This window comes from Balaenoptera physalus (assembly GCF_965194825.1).
Source record: "Balaenoptera physalus genome assembly, chromosome: 10".
In the NCBI taxonomy this organism is placed as follows: Eukaryota; Metazoa; Chordata; class Mammalia; order Artiodactyla; family Balaenopteridae; genus Balaenoptera; species Balaenoptera physalus.
In genome coordinates, this window is record NC_138889.1 from 97,183,487 (window position 1) to 97,208,883 (window position 25,397).

Genomic DNA, 25,397 nt, shown 5'->3' on the forward strand with positions numbered 1-25,397 from the left:
TCTCATTGTGGTGGCTTCTGTTGTTGCGGAGCATGGGCTCTATGCATGCGGGCTTCAGTAGTTGTGGCTTTCAGGCTCAGTAGTTGTGGCTCTCGGGCTCTAGAGTGCAGGCTCAGTAGTTGTGGCGCACGGGCTTAGTTGCTCTGCAGCATGTGGGATCTTCCCTGACCAGGGATCGAACTTGTGTCCCCTGCATTGGCAGGCGGATTCTTAATCACTGCACCACCAGGGAAGTCCCCAAGGACTCCACTTTCTGTACCTCCTGACCAACACTTGCTATTTTCCATTTTCTTTTTTTTAAAAATTATGGCCAAACTAGTTTGTCATTGTAGTTTTAACTTGTGTTTTCCTAATGATGCTGAACATTTTTTCATGTGCTTGTTAGCCACTTGTATATCTTTTTTGGATAAATATCTATACAGGTCTTGCCCATTTTAATATTGGGTTGTCTTTTTGTCGTTGAGTTGTAGGAATTCTTTGTATATTTTGGGTATTGGTCCCTTATTAGATATATGATTTGCAAATATTTTCTCCCATTCTTTGGTTTGTCTTTTCACTCTCTTGATATCGTCCTTTGATGTACAAAAAAATTTAGTTTTGATGAGGTCCAGCCTACCTATTTTTTTCTTTTGTTGCACATACTTTTTTAAAAAAATTTAATTAATTAATTAATTAATTAATTAATTTATGGCTGTGTTGGGTCTTCGTTTCTGTGTGAGGGCTTCCTCCAGTTGCGGCAAGTGGGGGCCACTCTTCATCACGGTGTGCGGGCCTCTCATCATCGCGGCCTCTCCACAGACTCCAGACGCGCAAGCTCAGTAGTTGTGGCTCACGGGCCCAGTTGCTCCGCGGCATGTGGGATCTTCCCAGACCAGGGCTCGAACCCGTGTCCCCTGCATTAGCAGGCAGACTCTCAACCACTGCGCCACCAGGGACGCCCCGTTGCACATACTTTTGATGTACTTTTAGTAGCTTCTTAATTTTCCTTTCTGTACCCCTTCCACTTTCTATTATTCCTCATCTATTGCTAATATTTGTTGAGAATTTATAATATGCTAAGTTCCATGCTAAGTACATTGTATACATTATGCTGTTTAATTCTCAAACAATCCAGTATGATGAGTACTATTATTAACGTTTTATTGAGTCTTTACAGTAACTCTGTGGGACAGATGGTGTTGTCTTCACTTTATAGATAAAGAAACTGAGACAATAGAGGTTAAGTAGCTTCTGATAGTTGGCAGAGTTTGCATTTGAACCTGGACTTGGAACCTTGCTGGTCTGATTTTAGCACCCATGTTCTTAACCACTTCACATACTCCCTTTGTACTTAAATGGCAAAAGCCTAAAGGCTTTCCTCTGTGGGATCATACTAGGCCTGTGATCCAGAAGTAGTAACCCCTTTGTTCCCAGTCAGAATTCCTACTCTCAGGAGGCCCCTTCTGTGTTACCCTCACATTTTGGGTATTCCCAAAGGAAGCCACAAAGCAGTTTGAATCCGCTAAATCACGCAAAGGCACAAGGATTGATAACCTTTTAATTCTTGTGCAAGGGTTTGCATTTTTAAAGAGGATGTGGCATTCACTGAAATGAATCATTATCTGCCAAGGTTTTCAGTTAACCAAGTAAAGTGAAAGAATCAGGCAGAAGATATTTTTGGGTTTTGGTGCTGCCAGAATGTTATTACTGGGCCTTGCCTGGAAGTGGGCCCAGGGGATTAGCTGCCTTAAGGGGATCCTGCTTTTTGCAGTTTCTTCCTTTTCTCTGTTCTGAACCTCTGGGTGCTTTGAATGTTGTCTTGTTCTGTTTTGGTTTTGTTTGTTAGTTTTTGAAGTGGCAAATTATAACTGTCTGCCCTATTTGGTTGGGTCAAGGGAAAAGGAGGGAAGGTTAAGAGAGAGAGAGCTGTTCAGTAGGGAACCCAAGAGGACGTAGTGGGAGAGGGGCCTATGCAGTACTGGGATAGCATGTTTGTAAACTGACCCTTTTCTTTCCATAGTAGTATACTGTACTTGAGAAGAGGTGTGTATTTCCCCAAACCGTGAGGTTGTGGGAAATGCCCACAATATCAAGGTTGATGCATAATCTGATTTTTCTTCCTATAAAAATTTTTAAAAAAAATATGATGAGAACAAGTTATAGTTGTCTTTATTTTGCATCACTTTCACTGCTTCTCGTTAATAAAAATGCAGGAAGTTGCTGCTGTTTTATTAACTTGCAGCCTGCATGCCTCTCTTCTTTGTTCTTTGTTAAATATGAGCTGGCATGTGTTAGACTACTTTAGCATTTGCTGTTAGGACTTCAGTGGTTTCTAAATTCAGCCTGGCTAAGCCTGTTCCCTGTTTGCCTGAATCAATTGAGACTGCTATTTTTAGCAACAAAAGGGGATTGAAATAGCAATTTTCTTTCCATGTAATAGATCCCCAAGAGGAATACTGATGCAAGCTCTCTGTCATTTTCTGTTCTCCCCACCCCGCAAAAGCACTCAGAGGAACGGCAGCTGTCGTGGTTTGCGGCAGTATTAATCTTTAATCAATCGAGTGTTTTCTGCATTCAGGTGTTGGGGGAGGGGTGGGGAGGGAAGGGTCAGGAGAAGGAACCTGCTTGGAATAACTTAAGCTCTTATGCATGGGCTCTGCAGTCAGAATTTGGTGGGTAGTAGCAGAGAATAGACAGCAGAGCTAAAAATAGCATGTTTGCTTCCAGTGTTCCTCTAGTCTACTTTTGATGTTTGATTTTGATAAGGTTGATTGGGTTCTTACTAAAAATATCTGTTCCTAGCAAGTTGAGGACAAAAAGAGTAGAATATTTTTAACCTACACAAACAGAAGCATTTTTGTTGACTGTATAAAATCTGGAAGCTGAGCCCTGGTCAGTTGCCAGTATTTTATATAATCTGTAACAAGCTAGACACTTCTGGATGCCAAGTTGGGATATTCTTTATAGTTGTCAGTTTCTATCTTCTCAAAGGCTTGCAAATTTGGTTTCTGGTGTTATATTTATATATGAAAACATAAGCCTTTTTGAATCTCCTTTTTCCCCCCTCCCTTCTCTCCTTCCTCTACCTCAGTTCTGGCCCTGGCTATCATAAATTACTCTCACAACCCATAGGGTTGTGGGTAATACCTGAGGCCACTGGGTTATGCGTGGGCAATACCTGTAGCTTTTTTCTGTGTATTGTTGAAAACTACCTGAAGTTATCCGCTTGCTCCATGGCAAAATGGAATCTGAGAACCCCGAGTGTTAATTGAAGAAGCCAATCTTAATGACAAGAACAGAGGACTGTCCTTTGAAAATGTGTATCTATAGATTCATCATAAACTAAGTTAAACTTCTCTCTGAAATTTCTTAAATTTTATTTTAGATCACTGATTCTTGATGTTGAGAGGGGCTGAAGAGTAGGTGGGGTTGTGTACAGTAGGTGATTGGGTGTTATTTCTAAAAAAAATGGGTAAAGCAGTGGGGAGTATCACAAGAGGCTAGTTTTCCATTCATAATCTCCTTTTATTCATTCACTCATCTCACAGAACCTCATTCATCATCTACTTTTTGCCAGGCACCATGCTAGCACTTAGACTGTGGTGACTCAGACCCTTATGGAAACCTATATGATGAATGTCATGCAGGGGAAGTACAGAGTACCATGGGGCCAGTGAGCTATGAGAGCCTGCTAGTCTAGAGGTCAAGGAAGGCTTAAGGGAGAGGAGATGCTCAAGCGAAGATGTCAGGGATGGGAGAGAGAAACTGGGGGATGTGAAATTGGGAGTAGAGGGGACATTTGTGAAAGGAGAGCATGTTACCTTGTAGGAACTGGAAAAATTTCAGCATGACTAGGGCAGTGGGTGGTAGGGGGAAAGTGATGAGAGGTGAGGTCAGCTCATGGAAGACCTTGTAAAGAATAAGGGCAGTGGGAAACGACTGACAGATTTTTGGCAGAGAAGTGATGTCAGATCTGCCCAGTGGAGTGATCGCTTTGGCTGCAGTGCAGAGAGTGAGTTGGAGAGGAATAAGAAAGGGAGCAAGGGGCTTCCCTGGTGTCTCAGTGGTTAAGAATCCGCCTGCCAATGCAGGGGACACAGGTTCGAGCCCTGGTCTGGGAAGATCCCACATGCCGCAGAGCAACTAAGCCCATGTGCCACAAGTACTGAGCCTGCATCTAGAGCCCGCGAGCCACAACTACTGAGCCCGAGTGCCACAACTACTGAAGCCCGTGTGCCTAGAGCCCGTGCTCTGCAACAAGAGAAGCCACCCAATGAGAAGCCCGCGCGCTGCAATGAAGAGTAGCCCCCCGCTTGCTGCAACTAGAGAAAAGCCCGCGTGCAGCAACAAAGACCCAATGCAGCCAAAAATATAAATAAATAAATAAATAAATAAATCAGAAAAAAAAAAGGAGCAGGTGAAGTAGTTAGAAGGCTGTTGCAGTAGTTCTTGTGGGAGATGAATGCTGGTAGCCCCAGGTGGTGGCAATGGGGAGATGTGACTAGATTTGTGTTCCAGGTTTTATATAATTAGCAATAGGGAAATATTGTTGCTTCTTGACAGAAGAATGAGATCATAAAAATGATGTTTGAGAAAGATAATTCTTAGCTGTGTATTGCATGAATCAAGCGGGAAGGAACTGAAAGGGTCATTGCACAAGTCCTTGTGTGTTGGGATGATAGCTTAGACTAGGGTGAGAGCTGTTGTGAGAATTAACTGGATAATATCAATGAAGTACCTTGAGCAAATAGTCTTATAATGTGAATACTGTTGATGAAAATAATCAATAAACAATCAATAATGAGACTAGAAAAAGAGTTTTATTTGAACTGAACTGAGGACTATAGCTGGGAAAACAGCCTTCAGATAACTCTTGAGAAACTGCTCCTGAGAAGCCTGGTTTTCAGTACGGTTTTATATCTTGTCGGAAGAAAGAACATTAAACAACTCAGGGATACATTTCTTCAGGGTTTCCAGAAAAACGACCAGCATGTACACGGTGAGTCAGTATGGCCTTGGCGGAGGGAGTCTTATCATCAAAGGAGTACCAGCATTGGCGTCCCAGGAAGGGAGACAGTTAATCTTTATTTTTAACGTGGACATTCTTTACTTCTCGTCAGTGTGCCCTTTTCTTTAATAATTAAAGCAGATGTACAGTGTATGTTTGATAGGCCACAAACAGGCTGTTTCAGTTAAAATAAAATTCAAGTTAACTCATATATAAGCCAGAATGGCTTCCCCATACCTCAAGATGTGAAAATTTATTTTATCAATATTAAATATTTTGTTTTAACAATTTACTGACAGCTTACTCTTGCTTTTCTGGCCCTGTAATAGTGACTTTAACCATATAGAAGTTTATTTATTTTTCACCCAGTTTAAAGAAGACCAGATAGACTTTTTGTGTATGTTGTTTTGTTTTTTGTTTTTTTTCTTTGGCTGCTCCTTGCAGCATGCAGGATCTTAGTTTCCCAACCAGGGATCAAACCTGCACCCCTGCAGTGGAAGCTCGGAGTCCTAACCACTGGACTGCCAGGGAATTCCCACTTTTTATGTATGTTTGATTCCCTGTGGTAAGCAGTTAATAAAAGAAGAACTGATTGGTTGAAAAAAAAAAAACCTGGCATAGAAATTCCATGGCGTCATGAAAAACCTTGATTTCTACAAGTATGTTCCTTCACCTTAGCCCATGGCTTCTACCCTCAAGGTTACTTCCTGGTTCAAGACTGCTGGAGCTACAGCCATCATTTTTTGAATTGGCTAGACGATGGGCAGAAAGGGGCCTCTCCCTGCTGAGTCACTCCTTTAAGCAGCCTTTCTCAAAGTCCCTCACAACACTGCATCTTACTTTCAAGATTTAATCCCATGGCCACACCTAGCTGCTAGGGAGGTTGTATTCCAGGCCACGATTGCTGCAAAGAAGGAAGGGAAGGATGGGTACTGAGGAAGACAGCAGGCTCTGGCCCATGTGTGTACATAACATAAGAAGGATGGGTCCCCAGGATTGTTTTTGCACATTGCATCATCTTTCGGTGTGGCTATGAGTGCTTAATTTTTTCATCTTAAGAAGATGCAAAAAACAAGCAGTATTTCTAATTTGGATGATTTGGAAGCTGGTCTTTGTTTCATTTGGTTTTCATTGCAAGGTGGTAGGTATATCAGGGTGATAGTGCTTAGATCGTGTTTCCCAAAAGACCTACCAAGAAATGATCTTAGGTACTGCACTGATGAATATTTTAAAATGTTAATGGATTTTTTACATACGTATTTTACACTAATCTATTTATATTTATTGAAACTGGTAGTCTTTTACGATAACCAAGTAGTTAAGTAAATAGTAGTCCAGTAATTAAGATTTCTATTAAATTTAATTGTTTAAAAATCAGTTGTAAGAAGGTATTAGGTGACCTTAGGAAACACTGACTTAAGCAGTGCTACATTGATTTTTGGGAAACTGGAATAGATGAAGAACCTGCTGGATCAGTTTACACCATCTTTCTATTCCTGGTAGGAAAGGACTTCTGTTTTTGGAAAGGCAATACAAGCACAAGGTTAAAGAATACCAACAGTAAGAAGAGTAAAAAATAGTAACCTCTTCCCTGTATTTCCCCAGTGCCCCAGAACAACTGCCAAAAGAATTTTGATTTAAGGTATGCTTTAATTAGCTTCAGTAGTTGTGGCTCATGGGCTCTAGAGCACAGGCTCAGTAGTTGTGACGCACAGGCTGAGTTGCTCTACCGCATGTGGGATCTTCCCGGACCAGGGCTCGAACCCATGTCCCCTGCATTGGCAGGTGAGTTCTTAACCACTGTGCCATCAGGAAAGACCCAAGGATTTTTTTTCTATCCAACTATGAGCTGCTGTCTCTGCTACTACTGTTGGAAGGTATGTAGCTTTAAAGCAAAGAATATATCTTTAAAAGCAAAGACAGGATAATCCTTGTCCCCATCCTCCCTGTCTTAAATAAACAAATTTATTATTACTATTTTTTGGCATCAAGTAAAACTTTTATGAGTGAGTAAAGTTTGACAGATGACTTGGTTGTGTCTGTACATTATTTCAAAAATATTACCTATCATATGACTTAGAGAACTAAAGAATTTGTCATTTCCTTTGATGGGGAAATGATACTTGATCCCCCATTGCCTGGCCATTGTACATGACTGATTATTATAGAACTGCAGTGGTGCTTACAGAGATGAATAAAGGAGGCTCTTGGTTTCCAATTTTATTTTTTGTTTCTTTGTGCCCATAAAAATAATTTTTATACTTTTCCATTTTCTCAGGAAAAAAACATACTTGTGAGGCAGTATCTGACTTATGTGTAACTATACAGTTCTGCATTTGGTTTTGAGAATTATCAGAATATGGAAACGTGATATTTTATCTATCTAAAAAGATCAGAGGCTAAATTTTTAATATTTATACAATTTAAAGTCATATTATTTCTGTTTAATATTTGAAGACTTAACCGTGAAATGGGTGATTTATGGAACACCTAATATCCACAGTGGGTCTTATACATCATTGTATTCTCTGTAGTCATATACATAATAGTTCCTAAAAACTGTTAGTTTGATTTAAATTTGATAGTTAATAGCAGATGATAGGAAAAAATGTTCTTGTTGGGAGCATAAAGCTAAATCTTTTGAGAAGTGTGTTTTGTATTTATTCTCAACTTAGTCTACTTTAAAATGTTTAAGAGGGACCTTGGGGGACTTGCAGTTTTAAAGTAGCCAAGTAACAGTATTTCTAGCCTTTTATCTCTTGGAAATCCTCTCTAATAATTAGGATAATTAGGAACAGAAAGCACCATTTTGATGAAACTAGGGAACTTCTGAAATCCCTCATCTCCAGTCACAGCAAATGAAGTTGGAAGAGTGATAACTTACCTCACTGAGCCGACACCTGAGTGCTCGTGGATGGTCCACCATTGGGAAGCAAGCAAGTTTGCTCTGCACCCCAGAAAAGCACAGGAATTAGAAGTATCAGGTACCTCAAAAGACAGGGATGGGGAAGGTCACTGAACCAGATGTGCTTGAGACTCCAGAAAATTGGGCACAGAAGAGGGCAGAGGTGAGATACGAGACTGAGAACAGGGGTTAAGTGAAAAGTCTACAGACTTAATAGCTGCCCAACTACCCAGCAGCCAGAAGACTGGAATTTGGGAAATGCTTAAGAGATACTGAAGGGTCCTAGAGAAAATGCAGATACTGACTTGTGGATTCCCTAATCAAAAAGCTGGTTTGCCCATCGATTACCCTAGAGTGGGGGTCAGAGTATAGTCATCCCACCCATGTGCACTAATTGCCATGTTATTGCCTTCAAGATGAGACAGACCAAAACAATCAAAAGGAACTTAGAGGAAACAGAATAAAAGAGTAGAAGAAAGTATAAATATGTAAACAAAGTCTAATTAATGTCCTCAGAGATAAGATAATGGATTAATAATAAGAATAAACTGCTGCTTTAAAAAGAGAAAGAGCAATCAATACAGAAGAGCTCTTCAAAATTAAAAAATTGGCAACCTAAATTTAAAAAGTCAATAGAACATTTGGAAGATACAAGTTGAAGAAATTTCCAGGAAAGTAAACAAGAAGAAAAGTAAGATTAATAGAGAAACTCTTATGTCTGAACTCTGATTAATGGAAATTCTAGAGAAAAATGTGAAGAAATTATCAAAGAATTAATACATAAGAAAATTGCCAGAATTGAAGATCATGGATTTTAAGGCCCATCAGTGCCTAGCACCAATGAACGGAAAAGCACCCAGCCCAAGCTCTGTTACCATGACAGAGTCCTAAAGATTAAGTAACAATCCTAAAAGCCCCAGTGACCAAAAAGTTCATGTGCAAATTGTCTGAAATGAGAATGGTGAAACATTCTTTTTAAACAATACTGGTACAATGGAGAGTTGTTTTTAATTTTTTGTTAAAAATGATCTGTTTAGAATTCCATACCTAGTGTCGACTTAAAAAAAAATGCACAACCTAAAAGTTGAAATTATGTTTTATTCGGTGGACATACTGAGGACATAAGCCCAGGAGACAGCCTCTCAAATAGCACTGAGGGAGATAAGGGAGGAGCCAGGATACATAGGAGTTTTCATAACAAAACCAAGTAATCAAAAGATTGCTGTTAATTAAAGAAAACCAGACTTCTCGAGTTAATGAATTTAGCGCTTTTCCATGTGTGGGAAGATGCAAGAGACTGCGTTTATTGAAGTCATTCCTTTGATATGCACCCTAAAAGGCCAGTATCCTGTTTTTCTCCATCCTGAATCCCCTCAGGGTGCATACTTGGGGTTGGCTATGGCTTGATGGCCTCAACATCCATTGTTTACTGATATGGCAGGCGACATTCTTTGTCCACACTAGTTAAACTATTATGTGTGAAGTTAGAATATAGACTTTATTTTTAAAGATATAAAAATGTAAAAAAAATTTGCTTCAAACTGTCACACGAAGAGACGTGATAACTAAATGTAATATGATATTCTGGATGGCATCCTAGAACAGAAGGACACTCAGTAACAAGACAGTCTGAAAAAATATGAACTTTAGTTAATAATAATGTATCATAATTGGTTCATTAATTGTGACAAATTTACCATACTAATGTAAGATGTTAGTAATAGGATAAACTGGCTTGGAGTGTAGGGAATACTCTGTATTATCTTCACTTTTTTTTTTTGGTAAGTCTAAAACTTATTTTAAAATCTAAAATTTACTTTTCAAAATGTTTACAAAGTGTATCTTCATGCATCCTTTCTTGGGAAGCTAGATGTGCTGCATAATGAGGGAATAGAACAAGATCTAGAAAACAAGAGCTTCAACCCAGGAGAGACAGTCCAAGGGAATTCCCAAGATTATGTTCTAGAACAATAGCTGTGCCACAGAGTATTCCAGGTTGGATAGGATGAAAGCTGGAGTGCTCTGTGAAGTCGATCTTTAAGGGGAAAAAAAAAAAAAAGTAATGGAACAAATTGATGGGGTTGATCATGTGGAAAATTATATTGAGAGGCTGTTAGAGACTGGGGGAAAATTTAAAAAGAAAACTACGCAAATGCAATAAAAAGGCAGTTTTAACTCCAGGAGAACAAAAACGTTGATTAGGGAAGAGAATGTAATTCTACTATACTGTTTGGTTCACTAGTGGATAATATATTTTTCTAGCCACAGTAATTGTTGTATAATAACGAATTTGACTGACCTTTGTTCCTGGGAGGGAGCATCTAGATCCTTGGAATTTCCTAAGTGATAGGAGTGTCTTTGTTATTTATGGTGGGCTCTGATAGTTCATACTAATGAAGTCACTCAAGGTGGGACTGCACAGAGCTTCAGGATGGGGGCTGGTCCTGCCAGAAACACCAACCATGTGATCAGAAGATTGGAGCTTTGAGCCTTGTGATACCAACTCAACCTTCCAACCTCTGGGGAGGGAAGGGGGGAGTTGGAGATTGAGTTCAGTCCTGTGACCAATGATTCAGTCAACCATACCTTTGTAATGAAACCCAGTGAAAACTCTGGACCCTGAAGCTTGATGTAGGTTCTTCCTAGTGGGTGAACACATTGAAGTGCTGGGTGAGGGTGGGGGGATGGCCTGCCCTGATTCAGAGAGGGCATGGAAGCTCTGCATTTGGGACCGCCCTTGACCTTGCCCTAAGTGGCTTATTCATTTGGTTGGTCCTGATTTGTATCCTTTATTATAAAGCCGTAATCATGAACTGTAAGTTATCCTGAGGTCTGTGAGTCATTCTAGTGAATTATTGAACCTGAGGAGTTATGGGAACCAGGAACTTTGTAGCCAAGTAAGTCACAAGTGTTGGTGGCCTAGGGACCCCTGAACTTGTGGCTGGTGCCTGCATTGTGGGCAGTTTTGCTGGGGACCATGTCTTTCACCTGTGGGATCTGTACTAACTCTGGGTGGTTAATATCAGAATTGAGTTGCAGTATTACAATAAGGTAAACACTGACAAGTCACAGAATCTTGTGATATAACTTCATTGGAAGGATGGGGAAAATATAAAGGGAGTGAAAGTTCTCATCAACCCTAATGAGCCAAGTAACATATTGATGAATCAGGAAATTACAGTGTAACATAGGATTTAGAACATGTAAAGATAAGGAAAAACAGTTAAAAGCAATGAAAATGGTTGCTTCTGGGGATGGAATAGGAAGGTGCAGAAGGATAGGGGTAAAGTCCTGCTGTTTTTGGCCTAAAAATTTGTAACTATTTTGTGGACTAAGTTATGTATTACTTAGACATAAATAAAATCACTTTAAAAAGAAGGAGCTTGGGGCTTCCCTGGCGGTGCAGTGGTTGAGAGTCTGCCTGCCAATGCAGGGGACACGGGTTCGAGCCCTGGTCTGGTAAGATCCCACATGCCACGGAGCAACTGGGCCCGTGAGCCGTAATTACTGAGCCTGCGCGTCTGGAGCCTGTGCTCCGCAACAAGAGAGGCACGCGCACCGCGATGAAGAGTGGCCTCCTCTTGCCGCAACTAGAGAAAGCCCTCGCACAGAAACGAAGACGCAACACAGCCATAAACAAATAAATTTTAAAAAAAAATTGCAAACCTTTAAAAAAAGAAGGAGCTTGACTGTAGGCTGTCAGTAGTTCATCAGGAAATAAACTTGGACGGTGAGATGTGTGTATGTGGGGGGGTGCTTTGGGGAATGCTCTCAGGAAGAGCACCTGTGAGGAAGCAAAGGGAGCCGAGTAGGGCAGAGGGAGAAGTCAAACTGTGATGCAGAGTCAAACCTGATCCCATGGGAAGCTCTGAACCTGGGATGGTGCTTCAGAGATGCTTAAGTGAAGTAAGGGAGCTGGATCTTTGTGTGGACCAGTCATTAGACATGTACTGCCCAGGGGAGGCACTGTAACCTCGGGCAAGGCAGCTCCCTTTGGCTGAGGGCAGTTCCTGGGAGATGCTCACTTGTGAGCTGACAGCAGATAACACTCCTGGCAAGAGGACTGCCTGAAGACCTCTGTGCTGGAGGGGAGGATGTGGTTGGTGCTCTAACAGTACCCACTACAAACTCCAAAAACTGGAGAATCTGGAAAAGGAAGGTTTGATATCCCTTAGGCAAATTTTATAGTCTCTAGTCCTGGCATATTCTGAGCTATCCAGGATTATTTTTTTTAAAATTTATTTTATTTTTATTTATTTTTGTCTGTGTTGGGTCTTTGTTGCTGCGCGCGGGGGCTACTCTTCGTTGTAGTGCGTGGGCTTCTCATTGCGGTGGCTTCTCTTGTTGTGGAGCACGGGCTCTAGGCACGCGGGCTTCAGTGGTTGTGGCGCGCGGGCTCTAGAGCTCAGGCTCAGTAGTTGTGGTGCATGGGCTTAGTTGCTCCGTGGCATGTGGGGTCTTCCCGGACCAGGGCTCGAACTTATGTCCCCTGCAGTGGCAGGCGGATTCTTAACCAGTGCACCACCAGGGAAGTCCTCCAGGACTATTTTTAAAGTGTGGTATGCTGCTTTAGCTCAGCCTGGGGTTGACAATGTTAAATACACACAAACACACACACACACACACACACACCAGAGTCATCTGTGTTCTTCTGAAATATGTATATTCCAGCCAGAAATTCTAGATGCATTAATTGGAGTGACTATATTGTAGTTTAATTATTGAGCATTTCTTATTGAGGGATTTTAAAGCACACAATCTGAGAAAATCTGATGTTGCCACTGATTCAATGCTGTAATCACATATAGGATTTGCTTGCTCCACAGTTGTAGAGAATAAACAGAATAATCTAGGTACCAAAGGCTCTGTGAATGGACAGATTGAGTGGCAGACAGATTAGGAGAATATAAGGTACTGTACTTGTAAAGTGAAGAACTTTGAGAAACCAGGTTCTCAGGGAAATCGTCCAAGTCCTGTGTGTTTTGTAGTTTGTAAGACCAAGTAAACGTGAGCATCATTCATGCATTCAGCAAATGTCTGCTGAGCACCTACCTTGTGCACATCACGTAGCAAGGAGCCTGCAATCTGGTAGAAGAATTAAGACGTGTACACGTAAGAAAATGCAATTCAAAGTAGAGAGTGGTAAGTGCTGTAAGAGAAGTGCATGTAAAGGGCTAAGGGAGCTTAGGGGAGGGAGAGGTTCCTTTTGTTTGAAGTTATCTGAACAGTGGAATTAGTTGGTGAAGTTTGAACAAGCCTTTGAAGGAAGCAGCGAGTAGGTGAGATTCTGGGGGTCTTGGAGAGAGCAGAAAAGTTTATCACAGAAGGAAAAGGAGAGAATTGGAAACAGGAAATGTTTATACTTCATGTGTGACACATTAGTGCATCAGTAACAGGAATACAGTATAAAACTTGGGTCCCCATACTTCCAAAGTACTCAGGAGATGAAGAGTTACAGAAATATGCAACTGAATTGATCATGATGTTGAGGAACTCTCATATGATACTTAATTTCATATAGATGGGTTCTGCTATGAATGTTTAAATCCATGAGTTAGTAATGTTTCTTGTAAACAAAACCACAATCATAAAAATGCATAAGTTACCTTTGGGAGATGCCAGAGAACCAATTTACTTTGAAAACTGGTAAAGGAGAAAAAGAATCAAACATTTATCTTGTGTTCCTGTGCAAACTCTGTATCATTTGTAATCAAATAACTGATGAGGAGTCATTTCTCGATGGAACTATTCCAGCTACTAAATGAAGACGGGATGATAGAATTCAAATATCACCATTTTGCAATATCTAATGAAATAATGTGTCTCAGTGGTGATCATCAATGGCTGCTAATATAACAAAAAGTAAGGTTAGCAAACATGTGCCTCCTGATGGAAATATGCAATATCACTTACGAAGTATTCTTACCCAAAAAATCAAACCTGAATTTGATCATCTACAGCTAACTTTTAGGGGATGGAAGAACATGTTAAATGACATCAGGAGGATGCAATCAACCAATGACAGGCTGGTTAAGTATAAATGTATGACCTAATGTCTTCAACAGATGACAGGGGGTGGAGCAAGCAGGGAGGGAGAGGAAGAAAAAGAGGAGGAGATAGAGGGGGGGAGACAAAGGGAGATGGAGACAGATAAGTAGATCTAGACAGATATGATTTTATAACTTATTCTATTATTTCATAGTCTATTATGATTATGAAAGATATGGCTAGGAAGAATTTAGATATGTTTGCCATATTTCTGCATAGTAAAAGTAGGGACCGTCATGTAATTTCAAAGAAGTGGTTTTAGGACAAATACAAGAAAATCCTACTTTACACCATAACTTGGTTTCCATAATTTATAAATGGTTTGGGAAAACTCATAGAGAATTTTGGGGGGCATCCCTAACCTTTTGCGATGCTATTCAAAACCATGCTATGAATTTGTAACAAACATGATTCCGGTATTTTAGAGATAAGATACCATGGTCTAGCCTGACCCATTATCATTTTCAAATGTTTATGCTACATAAGGTTTTAGAGCTTTTAAGAGAAATATGCTCTCCCATAGAAGAAATAGATATTATTCAATTTCTACTACCTATAATTAAAAAAAATAGTTTATTAAGGTATAACAGATACAGTGTGTACTTAATTGTACAGCTATATGAATTTTTACATACACACATACACAACAAGATATAGAATATTTCCTACATCCTGAAGGTTCCCTTAATGCCTCTTCCCTGTCATCTACCCCGTTACTCGGGGTAACCAATATTATCACTTATATCTTTATAGATTAGTTTTGCCCTTTTTGAAATTGCATAAATGGAATCATAACAGCTTGTACACTTTTTTTAAAATTTTTATTTATTTATTTATTTTTGGCTGTGTTGGGTCTTCGTTTCTGTGCGAGGGCTTTCTCCAGTTGCGGCAAGTGGGGGCCACTCTTCATCGCGGTGCGCGGGCCTCTCACTGTCGCGGCCTCTCCTGTTGCGGAGCACCGGCTCCAGATGCGCAGGCTCAGTAGTTGTGGCTCACGGGCTTAGTCGCTCCGCGGCATGTAGGATCTTCCCAGACCAGGGCGCGAACCTGTGTCCCCTGCACCGGCAGGCAAACTGCCAACCACTGCGCCACCAGGGAAGCCCAACAGCTTGTACACTTTTATCTCAGGCTTTTTTCACTCAACATAATGTCTGGGAGATTTGTTCTTGTTTTGAGTGTATTGGTAGTTCTTTTTTTTTTAATTGCTATTTAGTATTGTGTGAATATATCTGTTTTTTTAAGCTCTTTTTTTAATTAATTAATTTTATTTTATTTATTTTAGGCTGTGTTGGGTCTTTGTTGCTGTGCGTGGGCTTTCTCTAGTTGCGGCGAGGGGGGGCTACTCTTCTTTGCAGTGTGCGGGCTTCTCATTGCGTACTGTGTTAATATATCTTAATTTACTTACTCATTCTCTTGTAGTTTATTATTTGGGCATGTTTACCGACTATACATAAATAAAGCTACCACGGACATTGTTTTGGTAGACATGATGCCTATTACCTCTTGGAAATTGTTAAGTCATAGATAGGCACACATTTATTTCTAGACGTAATGTAAAATCGTTTTTCCAAAATGACTGTGTCAATTTACAGTGCCACCAGCAATGTATGAGAGTTCTAGTTGCTCCACATCCTTGTCAACACTTGGTATTGCAGTCTTTTAAATTTTAGCCATTGTCATGGGTATTCATTCCTAAATTTGAGCCACTGGTAATTGCTCCATCTTTTACATCAAGTACAGTTGACCCTTGAACAGCATGGGAGGGTGAGGGGCACGGACCCTCCACGCAGTTGGAAATTCAAGTATAACTTTACATTTGGCTCTCAGTATCTGGATCTTGCTTCCGAGGTTTTGCATCTGCGGATTCAACCAACCTTGGATCGTGTAGTACTGTAGTATGTATTTATTGGAAAAAATATCCGCGTATAGGTGGACCCTCGCAGTTCAAACCCATGTTGTTCAAGGGTCAACTGTATTACACAGGTCTTCTTGTGTCTAATTGGTGGGTCCTAATTGTGATCAGTTCTACATTGTAATTCTTAAACTAAACTGTTACTTTTTTCTTTTCTCAGTTGTCACAGGTAGTACTGATGGAATTGGAAAATCATATGCAGAAGAGGTAGGTAATTTTCAAGACTTTTCTTTTTGGTATAAGAATATAAGAACAGATATAGAATGATCTCTTATAGTAGTTTTGATTTTTGAAGTTAAAAGCACAAATATAGTGTTACACCATATAATAGATGTACTTTGTTTCGATCTTGTTAGAAATGCTATATTTGCTTAAACACAACTTTACAACAAATTTTTGTGCAAAATGTGTGTCAAACTTTTTATCCTGGAACGTTGGAGTTGTGAAAATTTTAGTGTAATTTTATTTTATATTGTGTAACTATAGACAGTTCTCAGTTTTTAAAGTTAATTGTTTTGTATTATTTTCCAAAAGGTAGACAGATTATTAGAGAGTGGTTACATCTCCAAACAAGTCCATGGCGTCATTTTCACAAGAAGGACTGTGATGGACAGATATTGACAGATAGAGGCAAAAGATTCAAGTTCTCTGTAATGTAATTGAAGGAGGGGAAACCATCATAGTTTGAAGACCACTGTACAAACCTCTCCTGTGAAGGAGAGCTTCCCTGCCTTCCAGTTCCACAGAGGCACCAATAGCCTCTGATATTGCCCAATTGTGATGAAGGTCCTGACAGATCCATTGAATCTCTCATTTGTCCTTTAAAAAGGGTTTTAAAAAAATATCCTTTGTTTTCTCAGCTTTTTATTTTGAGTATAAAAACTACAGAAAAGTTTCAAGAAGAGTATACAATGAACACCCACACACCTTTCACAAGGATTCGCCAGCTGTTAACATTTTGCTACATTTAACTTATCATTATAATTATAATTTGGCTGGACTATTTGGGAGTTACAGACATTGTAACAGTTCACTCCTAAATATTTCAGCTTGAAGCTTCTGAGAACTAGAATATTCACGGTTGTAACCACAGTACAGTGGTCACACATAGGAAGTTTAACTTGACACAGTACTATTATACAATATACAGTCCAGATACAAGTTTCCCAATTGTCCCATTAATGTCTTTCATAGAGCTTCTTTTTTTCTTCCAAAATCCATTTAAGGATTATGCATTGCTTCTTAATGTCATATCTCTTGACTAGGAGCGTTCCCTAGCCCCTCCTTTTTTTCTCTTTTTTCTTTTATAACAGTGGCATTTTTGAAAAAACCTAAGCCAGTTGTTTTTTAGATTTCTCGATATGGATTTATCTGATTGTTTCCTCATGATTAGATTCAAGTTAAACATTTTTTAGCAGGAATGCTACACAGGTGATACTGTATTCTTTTGAGTTTATCTTATCAGGAGCCACAAGAAGTCCATTTGTTCCTTTATTGATTATGTTAAAGTAAATCATTTATTAAGATGTTGTCTACCATAATTTTCCATTATAAAAGTACCTTTTCCCCTTTGTAATTAATAAAGAATCTGTGGGATGATACTTTGAGACTATATGAATATTTCATTTCCCAACAATCTTCCACCCATCATGTGTTGCTGTTTTTTGCCTAAATTAGTTGTTACTAGGGTGGTTTAAAAACGGTAATTTTCTGAACTTTTGAATTTTATTTAATTTAATTTTTTATACAGCAGGTTCTTATTAGTCATCAATTTTATCCACATCAGTGTATACATGTCAATCCCAATCGCCCGATTCATCACACCCCCACCCCCACCCCCACCGCTTCCCCCCCTTGGTGTCCATACATTTGTTCTCTACATCTGTGTCTCTATTTCTGCCCTGCAAACCCGTTCATCTGTACCATTTTTCTAGGTTCCATATAATATGCGTTAATATATGATATTTGTTTTTCTCTTTCTGACTTCACTCTGTATGACAGTCTCTAGACCCATCCACGTCTCTACAAATGACCCAATTTCGTTCCTTTTTATGGCTGAGTAATATTCAATTGTATATATGTACCACATCTTCTTTATCCATTCATCTCTCGATGGGCATTTAGGTTGCTTCCATGACCTGGCTATTGTAAATAGTGCTGCAATGAACACTGGGGTGCATGTGTCTTTTTGAATTATGGTTTTCTCTGGGTATATGCCCAGTAGTGGGATTGCTGGGTCATATGGTAATTCTATTTTCAGTTTTTTAAGGAACCTCCATACTGTTCTCCATAGTGGCTGTATCAATTTACATTCCCACCAACAGTGCAGGAGGGTTCTCTTTTCTCCACACCCTCTCCAGCATTTACTGTTTGTAGATTTTCTGATGATGCCCATTCTAACTGGTGTGAGGTGATACCTCATTGTAGTTTTGATTTGCATTTCTCTAATAATTAGTGATGTTGAGCAGCTTTTCATGTGCTTCTTGGCCATCTGTATGTCTTCTTTGGAGAAATGTCTATTTAGATCTTCTGCCCATTTTTTGATTGGGTTGTTTGTTTTTTTAATATTGAGCTCCATGAGCTCTTTGTATATTTTGGAGATTAATTCTTTGTATGTTGATTCGTTTGCAAACATTTCCTCCAATTCTGAGGGTTGTCTTTTTGTCGTGTTTGTAGTTTTCTTTGCTTTGCAAGAGCTTTTAAGTTTCATTAGGTCCCATTTGTTTATTTTTGTTTTTATTCCCGTTACTCTAGGAGGTGGGTCAAAAAAGATCTTGCTGTGATTTATGTCAAAGAGTGTTCTTCCTATGTTTTCCTCTAAGAGTTTTATAGTGTCCAGTCTTACATTTAGGTCTCTAATCCATTTTGAGTTTATTTTTGTGTATGGTGTTAGGGAGTGTTCTAATTTCATTCTTTTACATGTAGCTGTCCAGTTTTCCCAGCACCACTTATTGAAGAGGCTGTCTTTTCTCCATTGTGTAGTCTTGCTTCCTTTATCAAAGAAAAGGTGACCATATGTGCGCGGGTTTATCTCTGGGCTTTCTATCCTGTTCCATTGATCTAAATTTCTGTTTTTGTGCCGGTACCATATTGTCTTGATTACTGTAGTTTTGTAATATAGTCTGAAGTCAGGGAGTCTGATTCCTCCAGCTCTGTTTTTTTCCCTCAAGACTGCTTTGGCTATTCGGGGTCTTTTGTGTCTCCATACAGAATATATGATTTTTTGTTCTAGTTCTGTAAAAAATGCTACTGGTAATTTGATAGGGATTGCACTGAATCTGTAGATTGCTTTGGTTAGTATAGTCATTTTCACAATATTGATTCTTCCAATCCAAGAACATGGTATATCTCTCCATCTGTTGGTGTCATCTTTAATTTCTTTCATCAGTGTTTTATAGTTTTCTGCATACAGGTCTTTTGTCTTCCTAGGCAGGTTTATTCCTAGGTATTTTATACTTTTTGTTGCAGTGGTAAATGGGAGTGTTTCCTTAACTTCTCTTTCAGATTTTTCATCATTAGTGTATAGGAATGCAAGAGATTTCTGGGCATTAATTTTGTATCCTGCAACTTTACCAAATTCATTGATTAGCTCTAGTAGTTTTCTGGTGGCATCTTTCAGATTCTCTATGTATAGTATCATGTCATCTGCAAACGGTGACAATTTGTATTCCTTTTATTTCTTTTTCTTCTCTGATTGCTGTGGCTAGGACTTCCAAAACTATGTTGAAAAATAGTGGTGAGAGTGGACATCCTTGTCTTGTTCCTGATCTTAGAGGAAATGCTTTCAGCTTTTCACCATTGAGAATGATGTTTGCTGTGGGTTTGTCGTATATGGCCTTTATTATGTTGAGGTAGGGTCCCTCTGTGCCCACTTTCTGGAGAGTTTTTATCATAAATGGGTGTTGAATTTTGTCAAAAGCCTTTTTTGCACCTATTGAGATGATCATATGGTTTTTGTTCTTCAATTTGTTAATATGGTGTATCACATTGATTTGTGTATATTGAAGAATCCTTGCATCCCTGGTATAAATCCCACTTGATCATGGTGTATGATCCTTTTAATGTGTTGTTGGATTCTGTTTGCTAGTGTTTTGTTGAGGATTTTTGCATCTATATTCATCAGTGATATTGGTCTGTAATTTTCTTTTTTTGTAGGATCTTTTTCTGGTTTTGGTATCAGGGTGATGGTGGCCTCATGGAATGAGCTTGTTAGTATTCCTTCCTCTGCAATTTTTTGGAAGAGTTTGAGAAATATGGGTATTAGCGTTTCTCTAAATGTTTGATAGAATTCACCTGTGAAGCCATTTGGTCCTGGGCTTTTGTTTGTTGGAAGATTTTTAATCACAGTTTCAATTTCAGTGCTTGTGATTGGTCTGTTCATATTTTCTATTTCTTCCTGGTTCATTGTTGGAAGGTTATACCTTTCTAAGAATTTGTCCATTTCTTCCAGGTTGTCCATCTTATTGGCATAGAGTTGCTTTTAGTAGTCTCAGTCCTATGATGCTTTGTATTTCTGTGGTGTCCGTTGTAACTTCTCCTTTTTCATTTCTAATTTTATTGATTTGAGTTCTCTCCCTCTTTTTCTTGATGAGTCTGGCTAAAGGTTTATCAGTTTTGTTTATCTTCTCAAAGAACCAGCTTTTAGTTTTATTGAGCTTTGCTCTTGTTTTCTTTGTTTCTATTTCATGTATTTCTGCTCTTATCTTTATGATTTCTTTCCTTCTGCTGACTTTGGATTTTGCTTGTTGTTCTTTCTCTAGTTCCTTTAAGTGTAAGTTTAGATTGTTTATTTGAGATTTTTTTTGTTTCTTGAGGTATGCTTGTATAGCTATAAACTTCCCTCTTAGAACTGCTTTTGCTGCATCCCATAGGTTTTGGATTGTTGTATTTTCTTTGTAATTTGTCTGTAGGTATTTTTTGATTTCCTCTTTGATTTCTTAAGTGATCTCTTGGCTATTTAGTAACGTATTGTTTAGCCTCCATGTGTTTGTGTTTTTTACATTTTTTTCCCTGTAATTGATTTCTAATCTCATAGCGTTGTGGTCAGAAAAGATGCTTGATATGATTTCAGTTTTCTTAAATTTACTGAGGCTTGATTTGTGACCCAAGATATGATGTATCCTGGAGAATATTCCATGTGCACTTGAGAAGAAAGTGTAATCTGCTGTTTTTGGATGGAATGTCCTGTAAATATCAATTAAATCTATCTGGTCTATTATGTCATTTAAAGCTTGTGTGTCCTTATTAATTTTCTGTCTGGATGATATGTCCATTGGTGTAAGTGAAGTCCCCCACTATTATTGTGTTACTGTCGATTTCCTCTTTTCTAGCTGTTAGCAGTTGCCTTTTGTATTTAGGTGCTCCTATGTTGGGTGCATATATGTTTATCATCTTCTTGGATTGATCCCTTGATCATTATGTAGTGTCCTTCCTTGTCTCTTGTAACATTCTTTTTTTTTTTTTTTTTTAAATTATTTATTTATTTATTTATTTATTTATGGCTGTGTTGGGTCTTCGTTTCTGTGTGAGGGCTTTCTCTAGTTGCGGCAAGTGGGGGCCACTCTTCATCGCAATGCGCGGGCATTTCACTATCGCGGCCTCTCCCGTTGCGGAGCACAGGCTCCAGACGCGCAGGCTCAGCAATTGTGGCTCACAGGCTTAGTCGCTCCGCGGCATGTGGGATCTTCCCAGACCAGGGCTCGAACCCGTGTCCCCTGCATTGGCAGGCAGATTCTCAACCACTGCGCCACCAGGGAAGCCCATAACATTCTTTATTTTAAAGTCTATTTTATCTGATATGAGTGTTGCTACTCCAGCTTTCTTTTGATTTCCATTTGCATGGAATATCTTTTTCCATCCCCTCACTTTCAGTCTGTATGTGTGCCTAGGTCTGAAGTTGGTCTCTTGTAGACAGCATATATATGGGTCTTGTTTTTGTATCTATTCAGCTAGCCTGTGTCTTTTGGTTGGAGCATTTAATCCATTGACGTTTAATGTAATTGTCAGTAATGTATGTTCCTATTACCATTTTCTTAATTGTTATGGGTTTGTTTTTGTACGTCCTTTTCTTCTCTTGTGTTTCCCACTTAGAGAAGTTCCTTTAGCATTTGTTGTAGAGCTGGTTTGGTGGTGCTGAATTCTCTTAGCTTTTGCTTTCCTGTAAACCTTTTGATTTCTCTGTCGAATGTGAATGAGATCCTTGCCGGGTAGAGTAATCTTGGTTGTAGGTTCTTCCCTTTCATCACTTTAAATATCCATGCCACTCCCTTCTGGCTTGTAGAGTTTCTGCTGAGAAATCAGCTGTTAACCTTATAGGTGTTCCCTTGTATGTTATTTGTCGTTTTTCCCTTGTTGCTTTCAATAATTTTTCTTTGTGTTTAATTTTTGTCAGTTTGATTACTGTGTATCTTGGCGTGTTTCTCCTTGGGTTTATCTTGCCTGGGACTGTGCTTCCTGGACTTGGGTGGCTATTTCCCTTCCTATGTTAAGGAAGAAAAACGGTAATTTTTTAACAATAATATCTCTCCTTTTACATTTACATTAGATGCTGTTTTTCTATAAAACGCAGCTTTTCCTTGTTCTTCCTCTCCCATTAATTTTTTAGAAAAACTATCAGTATATATTCATGGGTTCTTTAGATGTTTTATAAATGATTAATTTAGTAAATTATTGCCAACCTTAATTATTTTTATAAAAAAATGTTCTTCCATATCTTCTCATTTGCAGTACTACTGTTCATAAAAGTTGGCTTGAGGATTTAGGACTGGAAAATTAGTTCACTAAATCACTTATAGTTCATAGCACCTAATTTATTCTCATTTATTTACTGTCTGGAGTAGTTCAGTAAAAAGTTCTGTGTATATCAGTGTTTTTTTCCTCTGCCCCTATATTTATGGGTCTCTGGGGTAGAAACCGTGTTCCCATAAATCATTCATTCTATGAAGCACTTACACAGCACTGGGGAAGTACATAGAGGGTACCCCTCAGGAAATTCTTTTTTAAGTCATCCAATAAACTCTCTTAGTTGGCCTTTGTAGTCCATAAAGTCTTATGTTTAAATAAACATTTTAAAATTGATTCAATTTTTAGGAATTCCTAACATTTTAACTGTGGTTTTCTTTGCCAGTTCTGCAGTCTTCATGTATCCTCTCTAAAATGAAAATGTTTTTAAAGCTAATTTTTCAATTAAAAAAGTAATGGATACTTATGATTAAAAAATACTAAGTATAGACAAGTCCAAAATAAAAGTAAAGTCTTCCTTTTTCTAAAACCCTATGACTTTTATATACTAGCTTGATTGAGAAAGATAACCCTTTGGGGAATCTTTTTGTAAAGTCTTCATTTTGTTTTGCCCATTCATTGCATTCAGGTTTATTAGTTTTTTAACTTGGATTATCATATGGTCAGATTTTCTTAAAATGACACTATATCTATCAGTAATTTACATTTTAAAGTGAAACACGCAGGTGTCATTCAGCTGTTTGGTGTCTCTTTTATTGTTTTAGTTGGCAAAGCGTGGAATGAAGATTGTCCTTATCAGCAGATCACAGGACAAACTGAACCAGGTTTCCAGTGAAATAAGTAAGTTCTCACATCACCCTTCCCTCCCGTTATGATCACAAAAGGAATATAGCTAGTCTAAATTTAATGTTTTCAAGCAGATATCTAGCATTGACATAATTATTTATAGTTCCGAAAGCTGCTTTTTCATGCTGTTAATGGGATGTTTCACAGATGGATCATCAGTTTTTTCAAATTAATATAGGACGATTATAATTTGCTTAAAATGTCTTTAACTGACTCATTTAGGTTCTTTTGTCAGGAGTCAAATTCTCTGATCATTTTATCATGTTCTCCTTAAATATTTGAATTCCTTTTCTGTTGTTTCATTTAAATATTCTTGCATTTTTTTACTCTTTGACTTCATTGTCTTTAAATGGTATATATGATTGAGGAAGAAATGCAAAAGGTAGTATATATACATGTGACAGGGAAACTACTTTGAACTTTTTTCTTAGCTATGCTTGAAACCTGAAGTATAATACGGCAAAAACTCTTTCAACTGACATTCAGTTAACCAACCAGCTGGATAAACCAGTGCTGTCCATTTCCTTGGTAAAATGTACTGACTCATGTTCCCAGTATGCTGACTATTTGTGACCTGTAGGCTTCTCAGTATGATGCTTGTCTACTTTTATTCCTACAGGTCAAGTGGTTTACTTATGAACTGTCAGTTGTATTTGTTTCCAAATTTACTTATGCTGGGTGCATTTGTTATTAATATTCTGTAAACTGATGCAATACTAGTTTAAAAAGGGGAATACAATAACTAAGTTAAAAGCTCTGAAAAAACTGAGAAAAGCAAGTTGTTTTAGAAATTGGCTGTCAGAAATTCCATGGTGGTCCAGTCGTTAGGACTCAGCACATTCACTGCTGGGCCCAGGTTCGATCCCTGGTCTGGGAACTAAGATCCCACAAGTCCCATGGTGCAGCCAAAAAATAAAAATAAAATAGAAATTGGCTGTCAAGTTAGGGGTAAACAAGAAAAATTCAGAATATTGGAGAAAACTATAAAAAGTAAGAAGAAATTTGTTTTGATTGTTTCATATGTGTTGAAGTTTTTGCTGCATTTTATGAGAGCTGAAACTGCAATTATAAATAATGCATTATGAGTGTGGTTTATGTAAGAAAGACTAGAATTCCAGGTAGCAGATCTAAACTCAGATAAGGACTTGGTCCTACACAGAGGATTGGTGAAAGAATTACACTTATTCATGGTTTAAATGAAAATAAAATGGTTACAGTGTGTATTTATCATTTTCTAGGATTCCTTGCTGTAACTGACTTCTCTATGTAGCCAGCCAACAAACTGCACTAATTCATTCAGATGAGAGAGGATATCTACTGTATTTTTCTGTTATTTTTTTCCCCAGCTTTATTGAGATATAACTGACACATAACATTATGGCAGTTTAAGGTGCACAACATACTTATTTTATTATTAACAGTACCACCTGCTACTAACATTTATATAGTACGTTATTATTTATTTATCCCTTCACATGTATTATCCTCTTTGATCCTTCAGGCATCCTTGTGAGATGTATATTTTTGTTATTATTTCTACCCAGACCATAGCTGGTCCTGTTGGACAGATTACACATTGATGCAGTTTATCTTTAGGTGAAAAACAGATCTTCATAGATTGCTAGTATAACGTGTGTTAAATCTTTTTTTTTAACCATGCTGAGAGCACAGATCTTTACAAAAGTGAGATATTCAATAAGTCTCGGGCATTTAAGGATTTTAACTTTCAAGGTTTCAACTACATAAAACCAACCCTGAAGGTCCAAGACATACAGAATCTTGTAGTTTTGCTAAGGTGTGAATTTGAATTAAGCCATGACACTAAGGAGCCTGAGGTAGTTATTACTTATGTAGTAGGTGAACTGAACATACTGCCTGGATCTTAGTACTGTTTCTTTCTTAGTTACTTGTAGTCATGTGTATAATAACTCTTACAGTGATAAAAATGTTGTGTGTAT

The 25,397-nt window shown here is 38.5% G+C and overlaps 1 protein-coding gene and 1 long non-coding RNA gene across 2 annotated transcripts in view; one reads left to right on the top strand and one right to left on the bottom strand.

The window, feature by feature from the left end:
* The window catches only part of HSD17B12 (hydroxysteroid 17-beta dehydrogenase 12), a 177,750-nt gene that overhangs the window by 39,407 nt on the left and 112,946 nt on the right, over positions 1–25,397 (top strand). The window contains exons 2-3 of the mRNA XM_082410569.1: positions 16,013–16,059; positions 23,358–23,433. Coding sequence (XP_082266695.1) covers positions 16,013–16,059; positions 23,358–23,433 — 123 coding nt within the window. The remainder of the gene's footprint in view (positions 1–16,012; positions 16,060–23,357; positions 23,434–25,397) is intronic.
* LOC309636919 overlaps positions 18,101–25,397 on the bottom strand; it is a 74,627-nt gene continuing 67,330 nt past the window's right edge. The window contains exon 2 of the long non-coding RNA XR_014250317.1: positions 18,101–18,799. This is a non-coding gene — a long non-coding RNA (uncharacterized lncRNA). The remainder of the gene's footprint in view (positions 18,800–25,397) is intronic.